Source organism: Fusarium oxysporum, chromosome 2 (genome assembly GCF_000149955.1).
Source record: "Fusarium oxysporum f. sp. lycopersici 4287 chromosome 2, whole genome shotgun sequence".
NCBI classification, from domain to species: domain Eukaryota; kingdom Fungi; phylum Ascomycota; class Sordariomycetes; order Hypocreales; family Nectriaceae; genus Fusarium; species Fusarium oxysporum.
Window position 1 is genome coordinate 2,075,236 of NC_030987.1, and position 20,666 is coordinate 2,095,901.

Below are 20,666 nucleotides of genomic sequence, written 5' to 3' on the forward strand. Positions count from 1 at the left end.
GCTGGGGAACACGCCGAGGTTTAGTGCCTTGAGTGTCACCACAACATCTGTGTCGAGAGATATAGGTGACTTTGAAAGTGTGTCCTCCTCCTTTAGCTTCGGTGTTTGTTCGACTTGATGGATCGTGCTTCGAGACGTCGACATTGATCTCCTCTTCATAAACTTCTCAATCTCCTTCAGCGAGCTCTGGAAGCTCTCTTTCCTTTCTTGGACAAGTTTCTGAACGGCCTGCCACAGTGCAATGCCCTGAGCCGCCGAAGTTGTTGTTCCAAAGATTTGAACAGAGTCACCATCAAAAATCGCGACCAATCTATCTCCACTTCCGGCCAGGCTCTCACGGACATTGTACATGAGGAACTCGAGCGATGTAATGTCAGCAACCAAGAAAGCTTGGTAATCAAAGGCCGCTTTAACTCGGAATGCGTTGAAGCTTATAGAAGCTTGAATCATGGGCGTCTCGTTCAGAGCTTCTTCTCGTTTTGGCCATTGAATGGAAGTGCGCAAGCGGAAATCTTGAAGAGCTACAAAGCCGCTCAAACGTCCAGTACAGTCAACTCCAATCTTGTCAAACCCGAGACATAGGTTTTGTTCCCAATCGGACGTTTTCTTGGACGATACCCAGAACTTTTTGATTGCAAAGGCAGATTTACCTATGGCCTGCCCAAGATCAATGGTGACATCTAAGGCTGCAATCGAAATGGTTGCAGTCCAGGGGAATGCAGCGGTTGCTGCGACCTGCTGATATCGTTGCACAAGATGTCCACTCTGGGATGTCTCGGGGCTCATCTTAGCTACAGGTGCTGTAGTGGCAGAGCGTAACTCGCTCGGGTACCAGATCTCACGGAACAGCAAGAAATCCTGTGCTTGTTTGGCGTTGATAGACACAGCCATGGGACTCACGTTGATGATGGCAGATACTCCGCTGGTTCCGCTTACATGCTTACTGTTCATGAACGATAGTGTAATGGAATCAAGCTCGAAACTTGCGGTTGATTCGCGTGAGTACACATGTTGCACCGAAGCATGCAGTTTCGTAAAGTCTCCTGAAATGGCAAAGAAGTTTCCCTGCTCAAGAGACCTGACTGTGTTGACTGTAAAGTAAATATTGTCGAAGCAAGCTGTGGCGGCAACACGAGCTATGGGTTGACAGCTCAGAGAGAATTCTTGTCGGCAAATTCTCAGGCCCAGGTTAAGCTTGAGGCGACCCAGAACAGCACTTGGGTCCGCAGTGATGATATTATCAGCGTCTCCAGACTTGTTAGGGGGCGGTTTGGACTCTGCTTGTTCGCTGGGCTGTTCAGTGTCCTCGTCATCCTTGACAACCTGCTTCACGCTTGACAACATGTCCATAACTAGTGGCACAACCGAAGGGTACAGAATGTTGCTCGAGGCGTCAACCTTGATCTCTCCATACAGAGACGGATCGTCTTGAGCGTCGTCGCGGTACTCAATCTTCCAGGCCAAACCAGGACTGCGCAGGACTGTTCCACTGCCAGAATCGTCTGTATTAAATTGGCCGTATTTTCCTGCGGGTGAAGGGCGTCCTAGAGTCTTGGCTGAATTGTCCAACGATCTTTTACTGGCGATGTAGACGACCGCACCGGCGAAATCTGCGTCAATGAGAAGGCTTTCTAACCTCTTATTGCCGAAGATGCTACGTTGTGGCTGCCGCTTGGGTGCTTCGTCTGGCTTCTTCTCATTTGTGACTGCAGTGTTCCACTGTGTTGACGCTTGTGCGACATTGTTCAACGAGAGCGTAATCGATTCGGCCAAGTGGGCAGCCGGAACAATGAAGGCGGATGTCAGCCGGAGATCGAGAGATTCGCCAACAGCCTGGAACGCCATCCGTCGTGCAGACGCAGTCGACATGTAGGCGATGTTGAAGGTCACTACAGGTAGTAATGCTGAGTGAAGTGATCGAATAGTCAGGTCTTGGCCCATGGGCACCATCTGGATCTGGAAGTTCTCAATCGAGAGACGTGCTGATCGCCTGGTTCTTGTACCGAATTCGAATAGTTTGACTGACAAGACAAGATCCTCCTTGGTACTTGACTCGTCATCAACATTATCCGCAACGCTCCACCGGACACGAATATTTCTGAGTTCGAACTGGTATTGCACTGATGCAAGAACTGAGTCGATGATATCGAGCTCTTCTGTCTCATCGTCCCCATTAATAGTGATCTTGGGCTTTGACTGTCTCAGTTTCCTCAGGTAATCCAATTCCCGAGAAGTATCAAGATCCTTGATCTTCTCACCCATGTAACCAAGGACGTCGACGACGGTCGAAATGGTTTCCGGGGCTAGATTACACTCAAAATCGTCACTTGTGAAGTTAAACGCCCAGTCCTCTTTGCCATCATCGCTCAGGGTTGAGCTAGCGGAAACTTCTACACCAACGCCAAGATTTCCACAAGATCTCATGGAGTCTTCGGGGCCTCTGCGGATGTCAAGGCCGATGTGACTCAAATTGAGATGGATCTCTGGATATTTGAGAATAGGGCCGTGTGCTTCATGCCGATTTGACGCATGCAAATGGGCTCTGTTTAACGAAAACAGTACTTGAGCCATTGGCTCAACCTCTGATTTTAGGGAGGTCTTGGCAAAAACCTGAAGGCCAGCCAGAGTCAGGTGGACATTATATACGACCTTAAGGCTATGATGCTCTGGCTTAACAGACTCGGGTACCGGTTTAGGAACCTCGCCCTCATCGGAGCCAAAGATCTCGGCAATGCGATCCTGGATAATCTTGGTTTGCTGCTGTAATTCTTGGACAGCACTCGATATTTGAGGTCTGTTCAGGGCTGTCAGAAGACTGTAAACAGCAGAGGCATCCAGTTGAACTATCTCCAGAGATGAGAGGATATTGATTTGATGTTCTGTCTGGCCCATATGGCTCGTGATACGACCATTGGTTGGGGGGATCTGGAGGAGTGAAATACTGCGAGGTTTGTTTCTGACATTGATCTGCATCTCATGATAGTTCTCCTTGATATCAAAGTCGAAAATAATCTCCTTTCCGAAATTTGCTGCCGCTGCCGCTCGTGCTACAGTTCCCGTGATCTTATAGGTGAGAGACTGGAGAAAGGGAATAGTAATGCTGTACTCGTCCAAAAACATAGCAAGATTGAACTTGACGCTTGAAAGGCGATCCGCGATCTTCTTCTGTGCGTCCCTTGGCTTAGGCTTCGACAAGCTAGCAAGCTGGTTCTTCAGGCCATACACTGTCTGTATCTCATCTCCTAAAAGACGATCAAGTACCTCCATAAGTCCAATCGGGTCTTCCTTGACTGCAAATGTCAAGTTTCGACTTCCAGCGCTGGCTTTGATTGTGTGGCTTGACGTGTTGTCGGTATTTTGAAGTTCATGGGACACAAAGATGCTTGGATTCTGCAGCTGCATCATGGCCAGGGAATGTGAGTTGCTATGAATTGATGAAGTGATGGCGTTGCAATTGAGCATCAGACTCATGGCACTAGAGGCATTGGGGCTGGACTGATGGAGCAAAGACATTTTTAATCCATGGCTCAACGTCCTGGCCTTGAGATTAATAGTCTCTAATTCAATTGCGCCTTTTGTCACCTCCACCACTACATGGACAGGAGGCCAAGCAGCAGGATCGGGTTTGGCTGGGCGCTTGGGTTTCGGCATAATTGGTGTTGGCTGGGCCTGACTCTGGCTCTTGCTGTATAGTTGTACCACTTCTTCAGCTAATTCGCAAAGTTCCCAGTTCAAGTTGATGCCTGCTTCGGCACAAGATATGTTCAAAGTCGTGAAAGGAGCTCCAGGGGCTTCGCCGGCAACTGCAGCTTCATGCATTTGCTGATCAATTCTCGCAGCCAGATCAATGAAACCGATCTTGTTCTGCTTTGGCCCGGGATCGAGTACGAGCTGAAGCTCAGCAAGCCTACAAGCACCGAGAAGAGGAAGTCGGTCACCTTGAACCATGTCTGCCTCCCTGAGTTGTCCAAAAATATTGGTAAGGATAATGGCACTTGGCAAGTCCCCCATGTCCCAGCCACGCCATTTCTCCAACACAGTCAGTACATAATTTGCAGCATCTTCTGGTATTTCGGGAGTGGCGTGGAAGCATTTCTGGATTATTTGAGATTTACAATGGGAGTCCATGGCAGTCCAGATCTGACGAAGTCGCATCGCGAGTTTCCAAGAGTCAGACGTACGAAGATGATCAGCTGCAGATCGCAGTACCGCAGAAGGTCGAACCAGAAAAGAGGGATCGTTGGTTGATTTGCCCTGGTCAAGAAGCAGATACGTGAAAAGCCTGTGCCGGTTTTCGTGTTTCGTCATCGTTTCAGAGAAAATGTGTCCAAGATCGGAAGCAATAAGTGAAGTGCGGTGAATAAGGGAGGCTAGGTATTCGATCTTGCCCGAGGCAGTACTTCCAACCACTGACCCAATATCTGCGTCAATGAAGCGAACATCTTTTTCGCCTATAGACACAACTACATCCTCGATTTGTGCCATGACTGCAGGCTGGGGTTCTTGGAAGGATGGGCTACGTTCAGATGCAGATACCTCTGCAGATCCCAAGCGCAGTTGAAGCGATGTTCTCGAATGCCGCGTCTCATCCCTGAAGGGGTCTTCCCAGGTGTTCGTCAATCGCGTAATCAAAGCCACCTTCGAGATTGAGAGGTCGTATTGATCTTGCTCTTCCTGTGAATAGCCGGGGGAATCCTCTGTAGTCGAACTGAGAAGCCTAAATGAAGCGTTCGGTATCCAGACCATAAAGTCCTTGATCTGGCCTTTCGTTTCTCGTTCCTTCTGCCGATCAAAGATCTTGGTCATGGCATCAACTTGAAAGGTATCCAATAAGGTTTCTGGTTCGTTTGGCTGCAGAGCATCAAGAAGAGATGCAGCATAACGCAAGGCCGATGGATTAACGAAAGCTGACATGCCAGATGGAAATTCGACAATTACACTGAGATAAGGGTGATCCTCACCCAGACCGTTGGGGTCGATGTCATCCAATCCTATGCTCATCGTGTCAAATCCGTCGTCGTCATCGCCTTCCTCGATGCTCTGGAAAGGCAATTCCTGCGTGCTTGGTCGTAGGCCATGCAACGGAAATTGAGGCGAAACATATTGGCTTGAGAAGGCGACTGAAGAGTGTGCAACATCGTCTTTCGCGACATAGTCGTTGGCTGAGCGATGTGAGCCAAACGAGCCTCTAGCTCTTAGGGATTGTCGGTTGTCTGCTGATGAAGGCCTAACCGCCAGAAAATCATCCTGTTTAGATCTGGACCGAGCTCTGTATTGACTATGTGCAAGCACAACGCTTCCATTGCTAGATTCGGCGAGAGAGAGGAATGAGGACTTGTGAGTCAACCCTCGGGAATTCCGTGAGGTTATGGTCCTTCGCGAAACATCATCCCTCTCACCCTCGAGGGACACAGCTGGATGAGGAGGGGGAGGTGCACATTGAGCTGGAGGGTCAATCACCTCTGGGACAAATTCGTCCAGATATTCTGGCAAGAGGAGAAATTCAGCTCGATGTGTGCGCTGGTCCTCTCTCTGAATCAACTTCTGCTGGATCCTTCTTTCTTCGCTGAATTTGAATTTGCGTCCAATGACAGCAAGGCGAACGGTCGTTCGGAAGTGGGCATCTGTTTCCACAGGATGGTGGTATCTAGATTTTTGTCTTCCCGCTGACTCTGCATTGAGACATGAGATCTGAATGTTTGGCACGATAATATCTGCACGCTTAGAATAATGAGATCTGGCCCAGTCGTTGAAGCATACATCGATAGCATCAGTCGACACCAAGAAAGCAGCTTCATCGACATGCAACCAAACTTGAATAGACTCCACGGCAGCTCGAGCAAATGTTATATCATAAAAGACAAGTGATGAGTATGGCACAAGGGCGTTCTCCACATCATCGAAGCAAAAGGCAAGGGACTTGCCACCCTTTGCTACTGCAACCAGGAATTCAGATGTACACTCTCCGGTAATCCCGCCGACATTGACATCCCAGTTACAGACGTATGCTGGTTCCGACGGCGGCAGTCCAAAGAGCTTGTGTCCGAATAGTCGAACGCCATCGATGAAGAGTTGGGTATTGGACGATGACATGCCAGGGGAGTCCAGAGTGCCTTCGCTACATCCTAGCGTAAGACTGATAGGACTAACCTCGACCTCGACTTCCATGAAATAATTGGTGAAGCGCAAATCGACAGAGATGCTAGCCAGCTCGCCCTCTATGTAGCGGTCAGCAGAATAGAGGTTCGTTGGTAGCATGACCTTGAGGTCCTCAATTCTGACACCTAGAACGACATCCATGTCGTTGGACTTTTTGGGAGGAGGTTGTGTTACAGCTTCCGCGTCAGGATTCTTTTGCTTCGTCTGAAGCTGATTCTGATATTCGTCTAGCGTTCGGAAGTGAACAAATTCTCCAAAGTAGTTATCTTTCAAGAGTATGGCGTATCGGATCAGAAACCCATACAAGTACACATAAGGTGACTGACCGCGGAAATTGAGAATAAGTGTGTCCGTGTTTGCTGGCGATGTCGTGGCATTGTAGTTGTAACTTCCATCTACCGCAAGGCCTTCAATATGGCCCAGTTGCTTCGAAGAAAGGAACGCGGCCTGTGTGTTCCATTGAGGAACTTGAAGCGCCATGTCCAACTGGTCAGCACGAACATCAAAGGAGATGGCATTCTTGCTTGGCCGGAAGGATTCGGCCGGGATGCAAGACTCAGCAATCAAGCAAGGGCTCGAAAGTATAAGATAAGTGTTGTCTTCAATGACCGTTGCTTTGTCGATGATGTTGGCTTCGTTGACGTTGAGATAGAGCTGCAATGAGTTCAAGGTAAGATTGAGATGATATTTGAAGGGCACGAAAACAAGATAGTCAGCAGGCGGGCCAGCTGTCCAGTCGTCAACCAGATCTGTAAGTAGGAAGATATGGTCCCTCAGCATGAAAAGCTCCATCTTCGAGCTGATTATGTTAAAGTGCCAGTTCCTGAGCGAATTCCAGGCTAGCGGGTTTGAGAGGTCACAGGATATTATTTGAGCACCAGATCGCCACAAGAGATCATGGTTTACACTGCTCCATAGCTCAGAACTTGGCAAGTCAACATCGAGTTTTGTGGTATAGCCTGTTGGACTAGCCAGCATATCCATGTTGAACTTAACTGAGGAATTCGCGGGGAGCTTCACCTCCAACCATCCTGCAGGCCGAATTTCCGTTGCGTCTGTTTTGCTGTTCTTCTTGGTCCGGTTCCTCTGCTTTCGTTTGGTGGGAGATTTGGCATGTCGCATGGGCGGTTCTTTGCCACGCCAGCGCCAATTTTTGGACTCTTCTCTAATGGGAACTCGCAGCGTGACTGCGTCGTCCATTTCGATGTAGAGTTGGAACGTTGTAGCAACTCTCCAATCCCCTGGTTTTAGCGGTTTGGCAGGCATGGCATCTTTACATAGTGATGGGAAAAAGAAGCGCTGCAAGTCTGCTCTCTGACGATCTGCCCAGGGGCCATAGTTCATTGTGCCTCCTTTAATTGAAAAGTTCATACCCCAAGCAGGGGGCACGTCTCCGTTGATGCTGAATGGGAAGGTCTTTACGCCTCCATAGCGACTCTGATCAGATACCTTTCCAACAGCATCCCAGAATACTGTTAATACAGCCTCAGGGCTGTCGAGAATCGTCGTCACAGCTGCGTACTCTACGGATGCCCAACGAGCTCTATCATCTCGGTCGCGGTCATCGAGATAGCGGGTCAGTCCTTGCCATTGATTTGCCCCTGGCACTTGCGAAGTAGCAGTAGTCATGGCAGTCCGTGAGTCTGTTGAGAAGGATTCTACAGACCGCCGCCAGTACGGAACTAAATTCCGCAGCGAATTAACGGCTTTTCGGCGATGGTGGCGGAAGAAAGATCGCTTAGATATTGCCTCCTGAGTCTGGGTATTGTCACGGTCTCGGGTCGCCCGAGTGACCTGATCCTCCTTGAAGTCCTCGTTCTCCTTGATTTCGATAATTGGGTGTTGGAACTGAACCTTGAAGGTTTGTCGATATGGATCAGGTGTAGTTGTTTCCGAAGCATCTACTTCCACATCTAACGAATCCGCTTTGGCGATAAGGATGGCTTTCGTGTTTTCATTGCCTATGACCGCAGCCGCTTTCTGGCACCGAATATGCACAGGGAACAGTCGAAGCATGAACGGAAGCTCGGGTTCATCATCCCTGGTCTGTTCATCATCCTCGCCGCTTCCAAAGCCCGTGGTCGTGCGTCGGAACATACTCTTGGCTCGTTCGCTGAACTCCTGCTTCACATCCGTCTCTTTTTCATTGCCAGCCACGGACCCGCCCTCCTTCTTGTGGCTTCGTGATCGTGTAGTAGTCTCGTCCTTCTCTGATATTCCGCTTGAACGAGCTTCCGGGTCGTAGGTCTGGGTAAGACCAGCAAGTATACCATCATAGGCTGGGCTACGATTATACACAAACCATTCCAATCCAGTCAGATCCACCTGGATACGACAAGGAAGCTCCGGGTTCTTGGCATCGCTTGTAGGCACAGCATCGCCGGAGGAGAGCTTCGATCGTCGAGTGCCGATTATATCCGCGTCTCGAACTCGTCGTAGCCAGTATCGCCATGTTATGTAGCCATGCTGGATCATAAACGTCTCGTTCTCGCCATGGTATCGTAAACCTGTAAAGAAGACTCGGCCACCAAGAAGGGATATTTGTATAGCCTTGACATCTATGTAGACTCGATAGTGGTGCCATGTATAAGCTCGGAGGGCGTAGGATACGATCGACGCGAAGAGTCGATTAAAGTATAGGACAAAGAAGATCGCCAGGAAACAGCACAAGGCCATAAAAATAAGGAATTCACTATCGTACGTGAGCAGTAGTTCAACGGGCTCTTCAATGATTGGAAGCATACTAGTTGAACCGGGGATTTCCTTCAGCGGCCCTGGCTACAACAATCGCATTGTTGAGGCCAGGCATGGTGATATTCATGTTGAATATACTCGAAGAAGCTCACGGGGCTCCACTAAAGGATCGGGAGATGAGTCGCATTATACTATTAGGTTTTATTAATTTGTGGTTACAGAGCTGAGGTGTTTGCGCAAAAGTCTGTAAGTGAGTCAGCCATAGCAAGTTTGGCTTGCTAGGGGATGTTGGAGTCGGTCAAGACCTATATGGGCTGTCAGGTCACAATGGAAGAAACCAATTCGCGACGGGACAGGACAACGGCAGCACGGTTGTCGAAGTAAGGTAGGCCTCTGCCCCTGTCACTCAGCGGATGCAGGGTAGTGGAGCCACTGGACATCGCTTGGCTTCAGTGGTCGAGCTGGAGATTCTAGCGTCCGGCTCCCCAAAGTGTTTAGCGTCCACTCCATCCCGTCCCGCAATTGCATCAGTGGACAGACAACCTAAGGTAAGCTTCTTATAAGTACCACGGCTCAGTATGAGGCTGGCTGCATGTCACCACATTCAGTTTATGGCACCAACCTGGAGGGGGAGAGGGCGATCATTTTCCTTCGTTTTGAAACTTTTCTACAGTTTGACTAACTACTAATGCAACAAACTCCTCAGTCACTAAAGCAAATAGACTATTTCTGCTAATTACGAAGCTTGGTCGGCTAGTCTCAATATGGATCTTCAATATCGGGCAGGCATGCGGGCGCATGAACAATAAGCCGCCCCCCGGAGCTATCATTCCTCAGACACTGTTACGTACCACACTCAAGGCAGCAAATACATCATCTGCCCCAACATCCAAGCTTCAACTGTGACTACATGGCCAAGCAACACACGGCTCCTACGAAAGCTTGAAAGCGTGGTCATCGACGGAATCCAAGTATCCTCGACACATTTGCATACTCCGTCTCTTGTTACGTATTGTCAGCGACATCTATAGTTCACCAAAATACTTTTGGAAAACTGGCCGTCATGTGTTAGGACAATTCAGCCATTGCCCTTTCTCATATCAGACCCGCCGAACTACAAAGTTCAAGTAGAAATGGAAGAATACGTCGGGATCACGGCGGATGGCGGTACTGGCCAGAAGCTCACCTATGCCACAACCGTGGTCGCGGGCGTCGCTTCTGTGGTTGCGACAATACTCTCTGTTATGTATGGACTCGTCGCGTCACGCATGATAATGCACATAGCTAACCTCAGCCTCCAGCTCGATAATGTTGCAGGCTAAAAACTACCGTAAACCCCTACTACAAAGATACGTCGTTAGAATCCTTCTCATGGTTCCTATATACTCGATAGCATCATGGACAAGCATGGTCTCGTTGAAAGCCGCTGCGTTTCTTGATCCGGTCCGCGATATCTACGAAGCCTTCACGATATATACTTTCTTCCAGCTCCTCATCAATTACCTTGGTGGTGAGCGATCTCTCATCATTATGACACATGGTCGAGCTCCAGTACACCACCTCTGGCCCCTCAACCACGTTCTTCCCAAGGTCGACATCTCGGATCCCCACACGTTTTTGTCCATCAAGCGCGGCATTCTTCAGTATGCCTGGCTCAAGCCTATTCTTGCTCTATCTGCTATCATCATGAAAGCGACTGGTACATATCAAGAGGGCTATATTGGTCTGAGCTCGGGATACCTTTGGAGTGGCATCATTTACAACATCAGTGTCACCGTCAGTTTATATGCTCTTGGTCTCTTCTGGGTCTGCATGAATCATGACTTGAAGCCGTTCAGGCCTGTGCCAAAGTTCCTATGTATCAAGCTCATCATCTTTGCTTCTTACTGGCAGGGCTTTTTTCTGTCAATTCTGGTTTTCTTGGGTGCAATCCCTGATAATGTTGAGGGTTACACCTCCGACAACTTGGCAGCGGCTATCCAGGACGCTCTTATTTGCGTGGAAATGCCTATCTTTGCTGTTGCCCATTGGTACGCTTTCTCATGGCACGACTTTGCTGATAACAGCATTCTATCCGCGCGCATGCCCTTGCGCCATGCTTTCAAAGATGCTTTTGGAGTGAGAGATCTTATCGAAGATTCGAAATTGACTTTCCGAGGAGATACGTACGGCTACAGAATCTTTGATTCTGGTGACAAGGTCATGGCTCATGAAGACTCCAAGTCTCGTCTTGCAAGACTCAAAGAAGGTATGCGATACGAGCGTGGTGGAAAGGGGAAATACTGGCTTCCAAAGCCTGGGGAGGTAAATTCAACGACGCCTCTTCTCCGCGGGAATGGGGAATCAAGCGACAACAGACCCGATCAGATCAACGAAAACATACACGGCACCTTCGAGGAACCCGAGATAGATGCTGATGAGGATCGCCTGTACGAGCAAGCACGCCAATTGGAATATGGCGATTGGAATGTAAGCGTGATTGGTCACCATGCAATTATGCCGCTAACATGAGACAGTACCCAGTCATTACCGCCAGTGAACCGCTGAGGGAACGATACCGTTCTCCTGGCAGCTTTGGTACGAGGTCTTCAGCTTATGCCAGCCCGTCCGTGAGGTCGCCGGCAACAGAGTATCCTCCCGCAACAAACAAAGGGAAGCAAAGGAGTAGAGGACATGGACGTGATTCCCAGCCCCAGCTGGAGCCTCAACCTGAAGCTGTTGTCCCGATTAAGAAGAAAAAGAAACCAAGGAAAGTTGTCAAGCATACCGAGCCAGACCCAGGCGAACTGAGCCTGAACAAGGGGCCTCCCGCACCTGCAGAAACCGCTCAAGTTGGTGGGCACGATGGACACGAGAGTCCCAAAAATGAAGAATCTAGAGCCTGGAGCGACGATCGAAATCAGCAAGAAACCCACGCAGCGTCCAATTACCAATCCGATTATGGAATAGACCAGGACGAATTCCGCAATGTTTGGGGAAGGGATCAAGAATCTAGATAAAGGGCTGCTTTTTATATCAAGTACCCCTTATGTCCACTTGGGTTATATGAAACTTGAGAGCATAGCATGGAGTTATGGCTGTCAGTGTACGTTACATTCATACCCGCTCTATTCGTAGCGCGGCATTGCATCTTAACTGGTCCTGGCGAAACATGAAACATTGTTTGAATAGCACACTTTGCTTTTTGACACCTTGGTTTATAGTTCTGCGTAACCTTACACCTCACCCCGTTTTCAATCGTTAGCCATAACTCAAGCCCACGTCAAACTGAATACCTCAGCTCCATGTCGCGAGATACCAACTTCAGTCTTGCTGTCCGCACTCTTGATGCTAGTGGGGATCTTGTCACCCTTGCGCTCTAGGATAATCTTCTTGCCAGAGGTATCGGGTAACTTATAGAAGCGACGTCCGTTACGACTGAGGAAGTTCTCGAGTATCTCTTGTGTCACATCAGCTTCCGAGATGACACCACGCTCGATAGCTTCCTCGAGACCAAGGAGGACAAGTTGCACGACGTAGGGCTGAGTGAAAACGCCAGCAGGCGCCTTACCCTGCTCAGCAGAGGTCTTGGACTGCAGGGGGTGGGGAGCGCTGTCGCTACCGCTATCGGAGAATTAGTACCAAAACAAGAACTCAGCTTCAACTTGAGCCCGAGACTTACAAAAAGAACTTGGAGTTGCCACTGACAATAGCCTTGATCAGGGCATCTCTGTCGGTTGGTTTCTTAGGAATGGGTTTGCAGAAGGCGAAAGGATCGCAACAGGCCTCGTGAGAAGTGAGGTAGAGGTGATGAGCGGTGATGGTAGCTATGAAACTGGTCAGGGTTGAGCATCATCAGTGTCAGTTACTTGACACCATACCGCCTACAGTTGGGCCACAGGCCTTGACAGCCTCCACAGCAGCGGAGGTAGTGCAGTGCTCAAGCTAAAACAGGTGTTAACAATCACTATCCTGATCGTGAGGAGGGCAGACATACCACGATGCGTAGCTGAGGGAATCGGTCATGGAGCTGCTTTAGGGTTGGGAGGAAAGCCTCCTCGAGGGTTGTGTCGGCCGGCGCAAGAGACTCGAGGACTTCTCCGTGTATGTTCAGGACTAGCACAGAACAACGGTCAGTTTGGCCTGGGATAGGATTTTCTAGGGTTCTAACCAATTCCATGCTTTTCCATTGCTGCAAAGGTATCATAGAAGGCTGTGATATCCGAAACACCACTCTCAGAGTTGGTGGTTACACCTGCGCGGACGGTGTAAGTGATTATAGTTATAGAGCTGGGCAGGATTACGCACCCTGAGGGTACAACTTGACACCGGTTACACCAGCCTCGGCAGCTTTGGCTATCACTTCAGGAGTGACTGAAGGGTGAAGCTCATACGAGTTAGGGACTGGTAGTATAGGGCGGGTTGAAACTCACATAGAGTGACATGAGGAAGTTGACATCTTGGGTGATGGCAGTGAGCTTGGCCTTGTACTCGAGAACCTACAGGTATAACAGTCAGGCTTGATCTTGTAGAAGTCTACTAAGGCCGTTTTATGAATACGTACCTGCTCGACGGCAGTAAGAGGAGGCAACTATGCGTGGCATGGGTCAGCTGTCATGTATACAAACCATTGGACAATTATGAGTTTTTAACAGTATCACTACAAGACACGACATACGAGATTAGGCATACTGTTATATTATATTAGCTTTTAATATCCATTCTGTTATAGTCCAGAGTCCATACACGAATACCGTATCGACTCCTCCTTGGCGAACCGTTGGAACAACCAAGTCCATCATATCGCCCTGACGTAAATGGACATGCATGTCAGCCGCAGCCGGCAGTTCGAGACGCTGAATGTTCTTCATTTTGAGAGCAGTATCAGACGTAGCTGTATCTTGTTAGTGGCAATTGAAAACCTGGTATATCCGTAGACAACGCCTGATATTAGATGATAGCTGAAGCGCGGGGTTCACTTTTTTTCGATGCCCCGCGGTCTCAGACAGAGAATGACTAAGAATGCTACCAGGCTTCGGAAATTTTCTGCCAATAAGACAAGCGTCTTGACTTGACCGGACAAACCACAAATCCGCGCCTACAGGCGGTGTGAGAAATTTGTCGGTCTGTCAAGGCAGAATCGCAGCAACGGCACAATTCTATCATCAAATCCCAGCCCTACGTTATCAATCCTGCAGCCATTCTGAAGCCCCTTGGACTTACGGCACTGGCCTCTGGTGGAAACGGCGTATCAGACGCCTTGACGGTTCAGGTTGCGGGCGACGCGCTTGCAACGACTCCCCAGAGCGCGCAATGGGCCGCAAGCCCAATCCCCTCATTCTCGAGTACTTCGTCCGGGGACCTAAGCTCAACGACAACAGTAACCGATATCCGCATACGTGCAAGCAATGCGGTGAGAACTTTCCAAAGGGAAGGATCGATAGCTTGACAACGCATATCACCAAGAAATGTCCCGCCATTTCCGAGTCGGATCGTATGCGAGCATGCCTCGAACTTCATGGTATCACCAATGCACGAGCACCTGTCGATCGACCGCCTCCTGAAGCGCAGCCGAACGGACAGCCAGTCGATGTCCCAAATCTCCCCCAAGGGTGGAGCGCCCTCGAGACACTCGCCGAAGCCTCACGACAGGTTGATTTAAACGAGAACAATCGTGCTCAGAGCGTACAGGCAGGCGTGGTTGACCCTGCTGACCCCGCCAACACCCAGCATGCTCCAGATCGCTTTGAGCTCCATGAGCAATTCACTCTAGATAACCCTCCTGTGAGCTACGAGAACCGGTCGCAGCAGGGTAACAGAGGTAATGGCCCCTCAGAGCTTGACTTGCAAGGCGCGCTTCTCACAACAAATGTGTTAGGTGCAATCCAGCAACCACTCCCAGGAACCGAGTTATCACCCGAGGAACGACTTCAAGCATTGCTTCCCAATAGCGTTGCTTCCCCAGACGTCTCGAACATATCGGTCGCCGTTGCTGCTACAGCCAGGCTAAACCCGTCGCTTCTTGACCCCCAGCTCGTTCACGAGACTGCTACCTCGACTACACCGCCGTCTATGGACATTCCGACCCCGATAGAAGCCTCGCCCAGTGCCGTAACAGCTCCCGACAGTGGAATTTCGCAACCATGGGGCGAAATGACATACTTGGCGACTGCCTCGCCTGTTCCTTTACTTCACGAACATCCACCCACACCTATCCAAATGAGCAGGGGCGGTGTTCGAATGGACACAAGCGATGGTCAACTTAATGGGAGACCTCGACACGCGCGATCCCGCTTTACTGCTGCGCGGCGAAAGGAGGTGCAAGAAGTACGGAAAATAGGTGCATGCATTAGGTGCAGAATCCTTCGAAAAAATTGCGGCAAAGGAACACCATGCGACACGTGCAGGAAGGTTTTGGCACCGAGGGTGTGGAGGACTGGTTGTGTGCGAACGAGGCTCCAGGAGCAGCTTGATTTGTACTCGGCGGGTGTCCAGGTTGTCCTGTCCCAAAATCGCATCAACCTTTTGAAGAACCAGCTGAATATGACCCATGATGGTACCATGATAGAGGTTTCGCACTTTCCTGAAACTGGCAAAGTCATACTCCTCGAAGCTTTGGTCGCACTGCTAGAGCCAAGTGAGTCGCTAGCAGAATCCAGAGGCAGCAAGGATTCATTCTTCCAGGTTATTATGATCGATCAGGACAAGGAAGATGTTCCTGGCAAGGTTGAGGCCTATATGCGCGATGTCTTTCAACTTTTTATCGACCGAGAGCCCTCCAAGTTCATGCGTGTCACTCTTAGTCTTGCTCTTCAGCAATTGCAAGAGTCAGAGGATGATCTACTTCGAAAGTCCTTAGAGCTATGGGGTTTGGTGGAGAGCATCGATCGCGAGAGGCAGTGGAACGTTATTGAAAGACCAGCCAATAAGAATGAAGAGCCCAGGCGCATCCAAGAAGCCAAAAGCGAGAACGATGCTGACATCTATACGACCCTTTGCATGCAGCTGAACGCGGCAGCTGAGAGAAAGGCCAACAACACTTCAAAGGCACTGCTCAGCGGAATGCATCGCGTGCTTCAGGACAGCAAGGTCAAGGTGAACTTTAAGATGTATCTAACGGCTATCATCTTCCTCAACTGTCTTGAGAAATCGACTTGGGCTTTCAAGGCTTGGGAGCAAGATCATCTCCGCCCTGGGTGGCCCCTAGAACGAGACCCAGGTGTCTTCACACAGCAGGGTGGTAATCTAGCAGGGCTGCTGAAGATGCTTTTGGCGATCCGCAAAGCCCTGCCACAAACACTTCGCAGTGAGGCAGGCAAGTTGATCACCTCGGAACAAGACCCTGTTATAGGGACTTACTTCCAAAGCATCGATCTGGACTGTGAGTACCCTTGTTCTAATCCGTTTGTAATGCCCGGCTAATCACTGTGACAGACGATACAATCCTTGCCCGCCAAGATGGCTCTCCCTTCTCTCCAGCAGACTCTCGATCCCTCGAGATGATTCTCTGCTCTCACCTTCTCATTACAAACACTCCTTGAAGGATTCTTCACAGGCCGATGCTTATGACACTTGCAAACGTTGCGAACGGAGTATATTGGCATAAATCATGCATGGGGGGAAGACGTATTTGATTTGAACCGTTTAATGGCTAATGACTGGACGGAAAAGAATATGAATTTTGATACCACACGATATATACTATACATATGTATGACTAGGCACGGTGCCTTTGGCCCAATGTGTTATGAGGGGAGCAGGAAAAGTCAACGAAAACAGAATAGAAATCAGGGGCTGTGGTTCAACTCTGGCGTTCACGGCATAGACAAAAAAAGCAAGAAACAATATACCTCGGGATTTCTTTGATGAAGGTTTCAGCGATGGAACGGGCTTGCAGAAGTGAAGAAAGTTGATCATGATTCACTTCGCTTATGCTCTAGAGTACTACGTATTCTTAAATACACAGACCTCCCCACCGAGCCCGCTCTAACCTGTAGAGTCCATATCCGTTGTGTAACTATCATCCTCCCGCTCTTGGTTGTTTGATATGCTGGAAATATGCGGATCCAGAGCCTTCTAGGTTGAGATACCGGACAGACCGCTATTATTCCTGCTAGGGCCGTGGCCAGGCCTTTTTGGCTTCTTGAAGCAAGCAAACTCGTTTTTGCTCGCTTCTCTAAGACGTTTGAGAACGTTGCGCATTTCGGACAATTCGCCTTGGAGACGTGCGCGGGCCTCGTTGTCCGTACGCGCATCGAGCTCTTGATAGATTTGGCTCTGAAGCTCTGAAGCACGCTCCGAAGTGTAGTGGCTGAGGGTCTGGGCGACGAATTCCACGTCGAGGGTTGCCTGCATGAGTGCCTCTAGAGTATAGTGTGGCCGACGTCGGAAGGCTTCTAGGAGCTGGGTGGACGTCTGTTCGAGGAGGAAGGACAAGACTTCGAATGTGAGAGCCGGCGCAGTAGTAGAAACCTGAGAATGGACAAGTACAAGGGTAAGAAGCGCCTCGTACACGTATGGTTTAGCTGCCTGAGTACGTTGCCCTTGACCAGGAGCCCAGTCAGGGGCTGAGATGCCTGATTGAATGACATCGCGAAGCCTCTCGATTGACTGCTTTGTGTAGGACTGGAAAAGTCGTTCGTGGATCTGTCCAAGAACTTCGCGAATCTTTTTGGACTCGTCAGTCAACTTGACGGAGAAGGCATTCTCGAACTGCAAGTTGAGACTTGGCACTACTTGCGACCGCAATGATGACAGGTTGCTCAGGGTCATGAGCATGCGAATGTTCTAAATAAAATTGTCAGTACAGTGAAGTCGTTCGAAGTGGGTGGTGGAAAGCCTACCCTGTCCCCTGAGTCCAATGCCCCTTTGCCCGCCATGCTCGGCGCCACAGCCAATGCAAGCGATCTCTCGCTATCAATTAACCAGTCGTCCTCCGTCTTCTTCAGAGATCGCTCGGCATTTTCTACCATGCCACTCAATGCCTTGTACAGGGTGGTAACATATTGGCTGCGGACCATCTGGAGAAGTTTGGTCGGAGGTGGCAAGACAATATCTCCCGAGCCTGACCTGGACATGGCATCAGGGATGTAGAGAATTTTCTGCATGCCTGATAGGACTGCTCCTTCGAAGGCAGCGAAGCTGGCTGGCATTCGTGTCACGTCCCCCATCTCAACCGAGCGCTGCCAGTCCTCAACATACTTAATATTCTCAGCATCTCTGTTCCAGGCGGCGCACAATGCTGTCACGCATCGCTCTCGGGAACCTCCAACAAGACTTCTGAGGCGATCGATCACCTGGCCTTCTCCGGACTCAATTGGCTCAATGCACGCTAAATCACCAGCTCCAGCGCCAACCAAAGTCAGCATCTTGGACAGATAGTGAACGCCGCTGATAGAATTAGACCACGGAGGCCAGAATGCCAGCTTTTCCCAGACTTCACCCCTCTTGGGCGACGGAGGAGGCATGTTGTTTGGGTCAAAATTGAAGCGAGGATCTCTGGGAGATGACAATGTGGCGGATCCAGGCGTCGTCGGGGCTGGCGTATTGGGGATTGGCGAGAAAAGTAGGGATACATCTTCGGGGGGCATATCCACGAAGAATGAATAAGCGTGTTCTCGGAGCAAGTCCACTAGTTCCACAGCTCCTTTTCGTAATTCGCCAACGCTCTGCGGTGATAGTTCATGGTGATGCCGAGACTCGCCGCGATATCCAACCGGAAGGGCAGCTTGAGCAGACCCATTAATGAACCCTTGCACTGTCTGCCAGAACTCTATCACCTCACCCAGAATACCTTCACTTGACAGGAGACTGTTAAGGAACGATAACATCTTCTCCCAGAGCTCAATTACTTCAGGTGAGTCGAATGTCAAAGGCTTGTCCTCAATCACCGGCCGTCCTAGGGATCGCAGATGCGCAGCGATAATATTGGGGTTCGGTTTATCGTTACTGGCCAGCCGGCGACGAAGCACCTCGATCTCAACTTTTGAGCGGTCTGCTGTCGATTGAATTTTGCCCTTCAAATGATCGTATCGGCTCAAAAGCCATACCCAGATAGGATTGTCGTCGGCGCCGAGCTCAAGAAGTAATCCGATGAGTTCCATATGTTGATCTTGAATACGGCCAGTTGTGCCATCCGTCCTGGATGAGGTGTGAAGAGTAACCAGCCTCTTCCAGATATCACGTTTGAAGGCGCGTATCTGCTGGTCAACATCATACCACATGCGTCCCGCTATCAACAACTGGTAAAGCTGGGGCTCTGTCGGTGTCTCGTCCCCTATTTCCTCTGTCAATCGTCGAGCTTCGTCTGCAATTTTTCTTGCCCTGCTGAACTCGTCGACTAATGATTCATAGTCCTTGCGTTTGATGCTGTCTGCTATCGACGTGCTCAGCTCAACATAATCCTTGAATCTGGTCAGATGATTTGAAACGGTTTTGAGGTTTTCCTCCTTCTCCCTTCCTCCTAAAGCAGGTCCCCATACGTCCTCAGCCTTTGCAGAAACTTCCAGGAGAGGGCCCTTTATTCCCAGCACGCCGTACTCGCTCTCTTTTGTCAGTGCATTCTTCTTACGCGTGTCAATATTGGGAGATGTCAGGGGATTGTTGATTCCTAACCCAGCACCGCCCGCCACACTATTGCGATAACTGCGACGCTGGGCTGCATTAGAGTGCGCATTATTGGCGTCAGGTGGTTCCATTCCGCGGTATTTCATCTCCTTATAGACATTATCTATTGTTGCTTTGGCTTTGACGAATCTTTCGAAGTTAGTCTCAACGAGGACCTTGAGGGACGCTGACTTTTGATCGATGGATTGTGATAGAACATCGAGACCAGTAAGGAGACTCCGAGTGTCGGCAGTAGCATGCATCTGGGAGAGGAAGAGAGCTGGTGAAAATGTTGTTGAGGAGAGTAGGAATCGATTGCCTGATGTAGTCACACGCCGTCAATCTATTATATCCGTGGAAGCGTACAGTCATGGCACGGGAGCATACGTAGTCGGTGGTCATCTTGTAGGGGCAGACCAAGATGCTTCAGCGTTCTGACGACGCTATCGGTAGTCCCTAGCGGATCCGGCTCGTCTTTTTGAACAATATTTCCAACACCTCCTTGATCGTCTTCTCTGGGAATGTTGCTCCTTCGTTGGCTCACAGCTCTCTCGAGCGCCTGATAACGTGACTGTCTTCGTTTTATAGCAGCATTTTTCTCGCCTTCATCATCATCGTCCAAGTCTTCCAGGTCCTTTTCAGCTGGCCATTCTGTAGGATACAGAGTAGGAATCTGGTAAAAATCGAGGATTGTACGCTCGGTATCGGCCATGGTGATTCTGATGATGGTCTTGAGTTAGAACTTAGGGGTGGCGTCGCATACTCGATAGGGTCGGACTGTGTTGCGCCGGGTCGGCGCAGTTATCTTTGCGAATTATTCTCTAGTCTGGAGAGTGAATCTAATAACGAATGTCACACGCGCAATGTTGCACGGGTCTATTATATCACAGGTGATGTTGCTGTGAATAGGTGCTTGGAGATATAGTGTTATGATGAGCTAGAAGCTACCTATCCCGGGTACACGGGAGCAGGCACTACGGTAGGTGTATGTGGCTGGGCAATGGCCAGGTGATGGTACCTTATATTGGGCTGTGGGGTTCAAGTGTGGCAGTCCAGCTGTGGCGTCACTTATTGCTGTGACGTGCATTTCTGTGGTTTCTTTGTGAAACATCAGGTGAACTACGGATGCCCACCGGCCCCTCGTTGCTCGGAGAAGGCTTCTGGATTGTGGACGATCCCGTGGAAGGACGGGAAGAAAAAAAAATATATCAACCTAGCAATGGAGCGGA

General features: G+C 49.8%; 5 protein-coding genes across 8 annotated transcripts; 2 read left to right on the forward strand and 3 right to left on the reverse strand.

Moving 5' to 3' along the window:
- Positions 1-20: 20 nt before the first annotated feature.
- FOXG_06277 (uncharacterized protein) lies at positions 21-9,187 on the reverse strand (the record flags this gene model as incomplete). Its single annotated transcript, XM_018384869.1, has 3 exons — positions 8,904-9,187; positions 71-8,851; positions 21-27 (listed from the first exon to the last, which is right to left on the reverse strand). Exons 1-3 carry the CDS (start codon positions 8,978-8,980, stop codon positions 21-23), a joined length of 8,865 nt encoding a protein of 2,954 aa, XP_018242030.1. The 5' UTR covers positions 8,981-9,187.
- Positions 9,188-9,460: 273 nt separating this feature from the next.
- FOXG_06278 (uncharacterized protein) lies at positions 9,461-13,523 on the forward strand. Its single transcript, XM_018384870.1, has 3 exons — positions 9,461-10,099; positions 10,155-11,322; positions 11,370-13,523. Exons 1-3 carry the CDS (start codon positions 9,987-9,989, stop codon positions 11,850-11,852), a joined length of 1,764 nt encoding a protein of 587 aa, XP_018242031.1. The 5' UTR covers positions 9,461-9,986; the 3' UTR covers positions 11,853-13,523.
- On the reverse strand, positions 10,183-13,822 carry FOXG_06279 (dihydroorotase, homodimeric type). Of its 2 annotated transcripts, XM_018384871.1 has the most exons (10): positions 13,579-13,822; positions 13,511-13,523; positions 13,397-13,423; positions 13,266-13,331; positions 13,141-13,219; positions 13,004-13,087; positions 12,830-12,948; positions 12,714-12,777; positions 12,515-12,659; positions 10,183-12,456 (listed from the first exon to the last, which is right to left on the reverse strand). In XM_018384871.1, the coding sequence occupies exons 1-10, from the start codon at positions 13,701-13,703 to the stop codon at positions 12,105-12,107; spliced, it is 1,074 nt and encodes a 357-aa protein (XP_018242032.1). In that variant the 5' UTR covers positions 13,704-13,822; the 3' UTR covers positions 10,183-12,104. The 2 variants fall into 2 exon arrangements, with proteins under 2 accessions (XP_018242032.1, XP_018242033.1); XM_018384872.1 differs by having other exon boundaries at positions 13,397-13,523; positions 13,579-13,820.
- Positions 13,823-13,956: 134 nt separating this feature from the next.
- On the forward strand, positions 13,957-16,799 carry FOXG_06280 (uncharacterized protein). Of its 2 annotated transcripts, XM_018384874.1 has the most exons (3): positions 13,957-14,653; positions 14,711-16,213; positions 16,267-16,799. In XM_018384874.1, the coding sequence occupies exons 1-3, from the start codon at positions 14,146-14,148 to the stop codon at positions 16,371-16,373; spliced, it is 2,118 nt and encodes a 705-aa protein (XP_018242035.1). In that variant the 5' UTR covers positions 13,957-14,145; the 3' UTR covers positions 16,374-16,799. The 2 variants fall into 2 exon arrangements, with proteins under 2 accessions (XP_018242035.1, XP_018242034.1); XM_018384873.1 differs by having other exon boundaries at positions 13,964-16,213.
- On the reverse strand, positions 16,326-20,537 carry FOXG_06281 (uncharacterized protein). 2 transcript variants are annotated; one of them, XM_018384875.1, is made up of 3 exons: positions 19,825-20,537; positions 17,676-19,756; positions 16,326-17,619 (listed from the first exon to the last, which is right to left on the reverse strand). In XM_018384875.1, exons 1-3 carry the CDS (start codon positions 20,147-20,149, stop codon positions 16,909-16,911), a joined length of 3,117 nt encoding a protein of 1,038 aa, XP_018242036.1. In that variant the 5' UTR covers positions 20,150-20,537; the 3' UTR covers positions 16,326-16,908. The 2 variants fall into 2 exon arrangements, with proteins under 2 accessions (XP_018242036.1, XP_018242037.1); XM_018384876.1 differs by having other exon boundaries at positions 17,676-20,537.
- Positions 20,538-20,666: the final 129 nt, after the last annotated feature.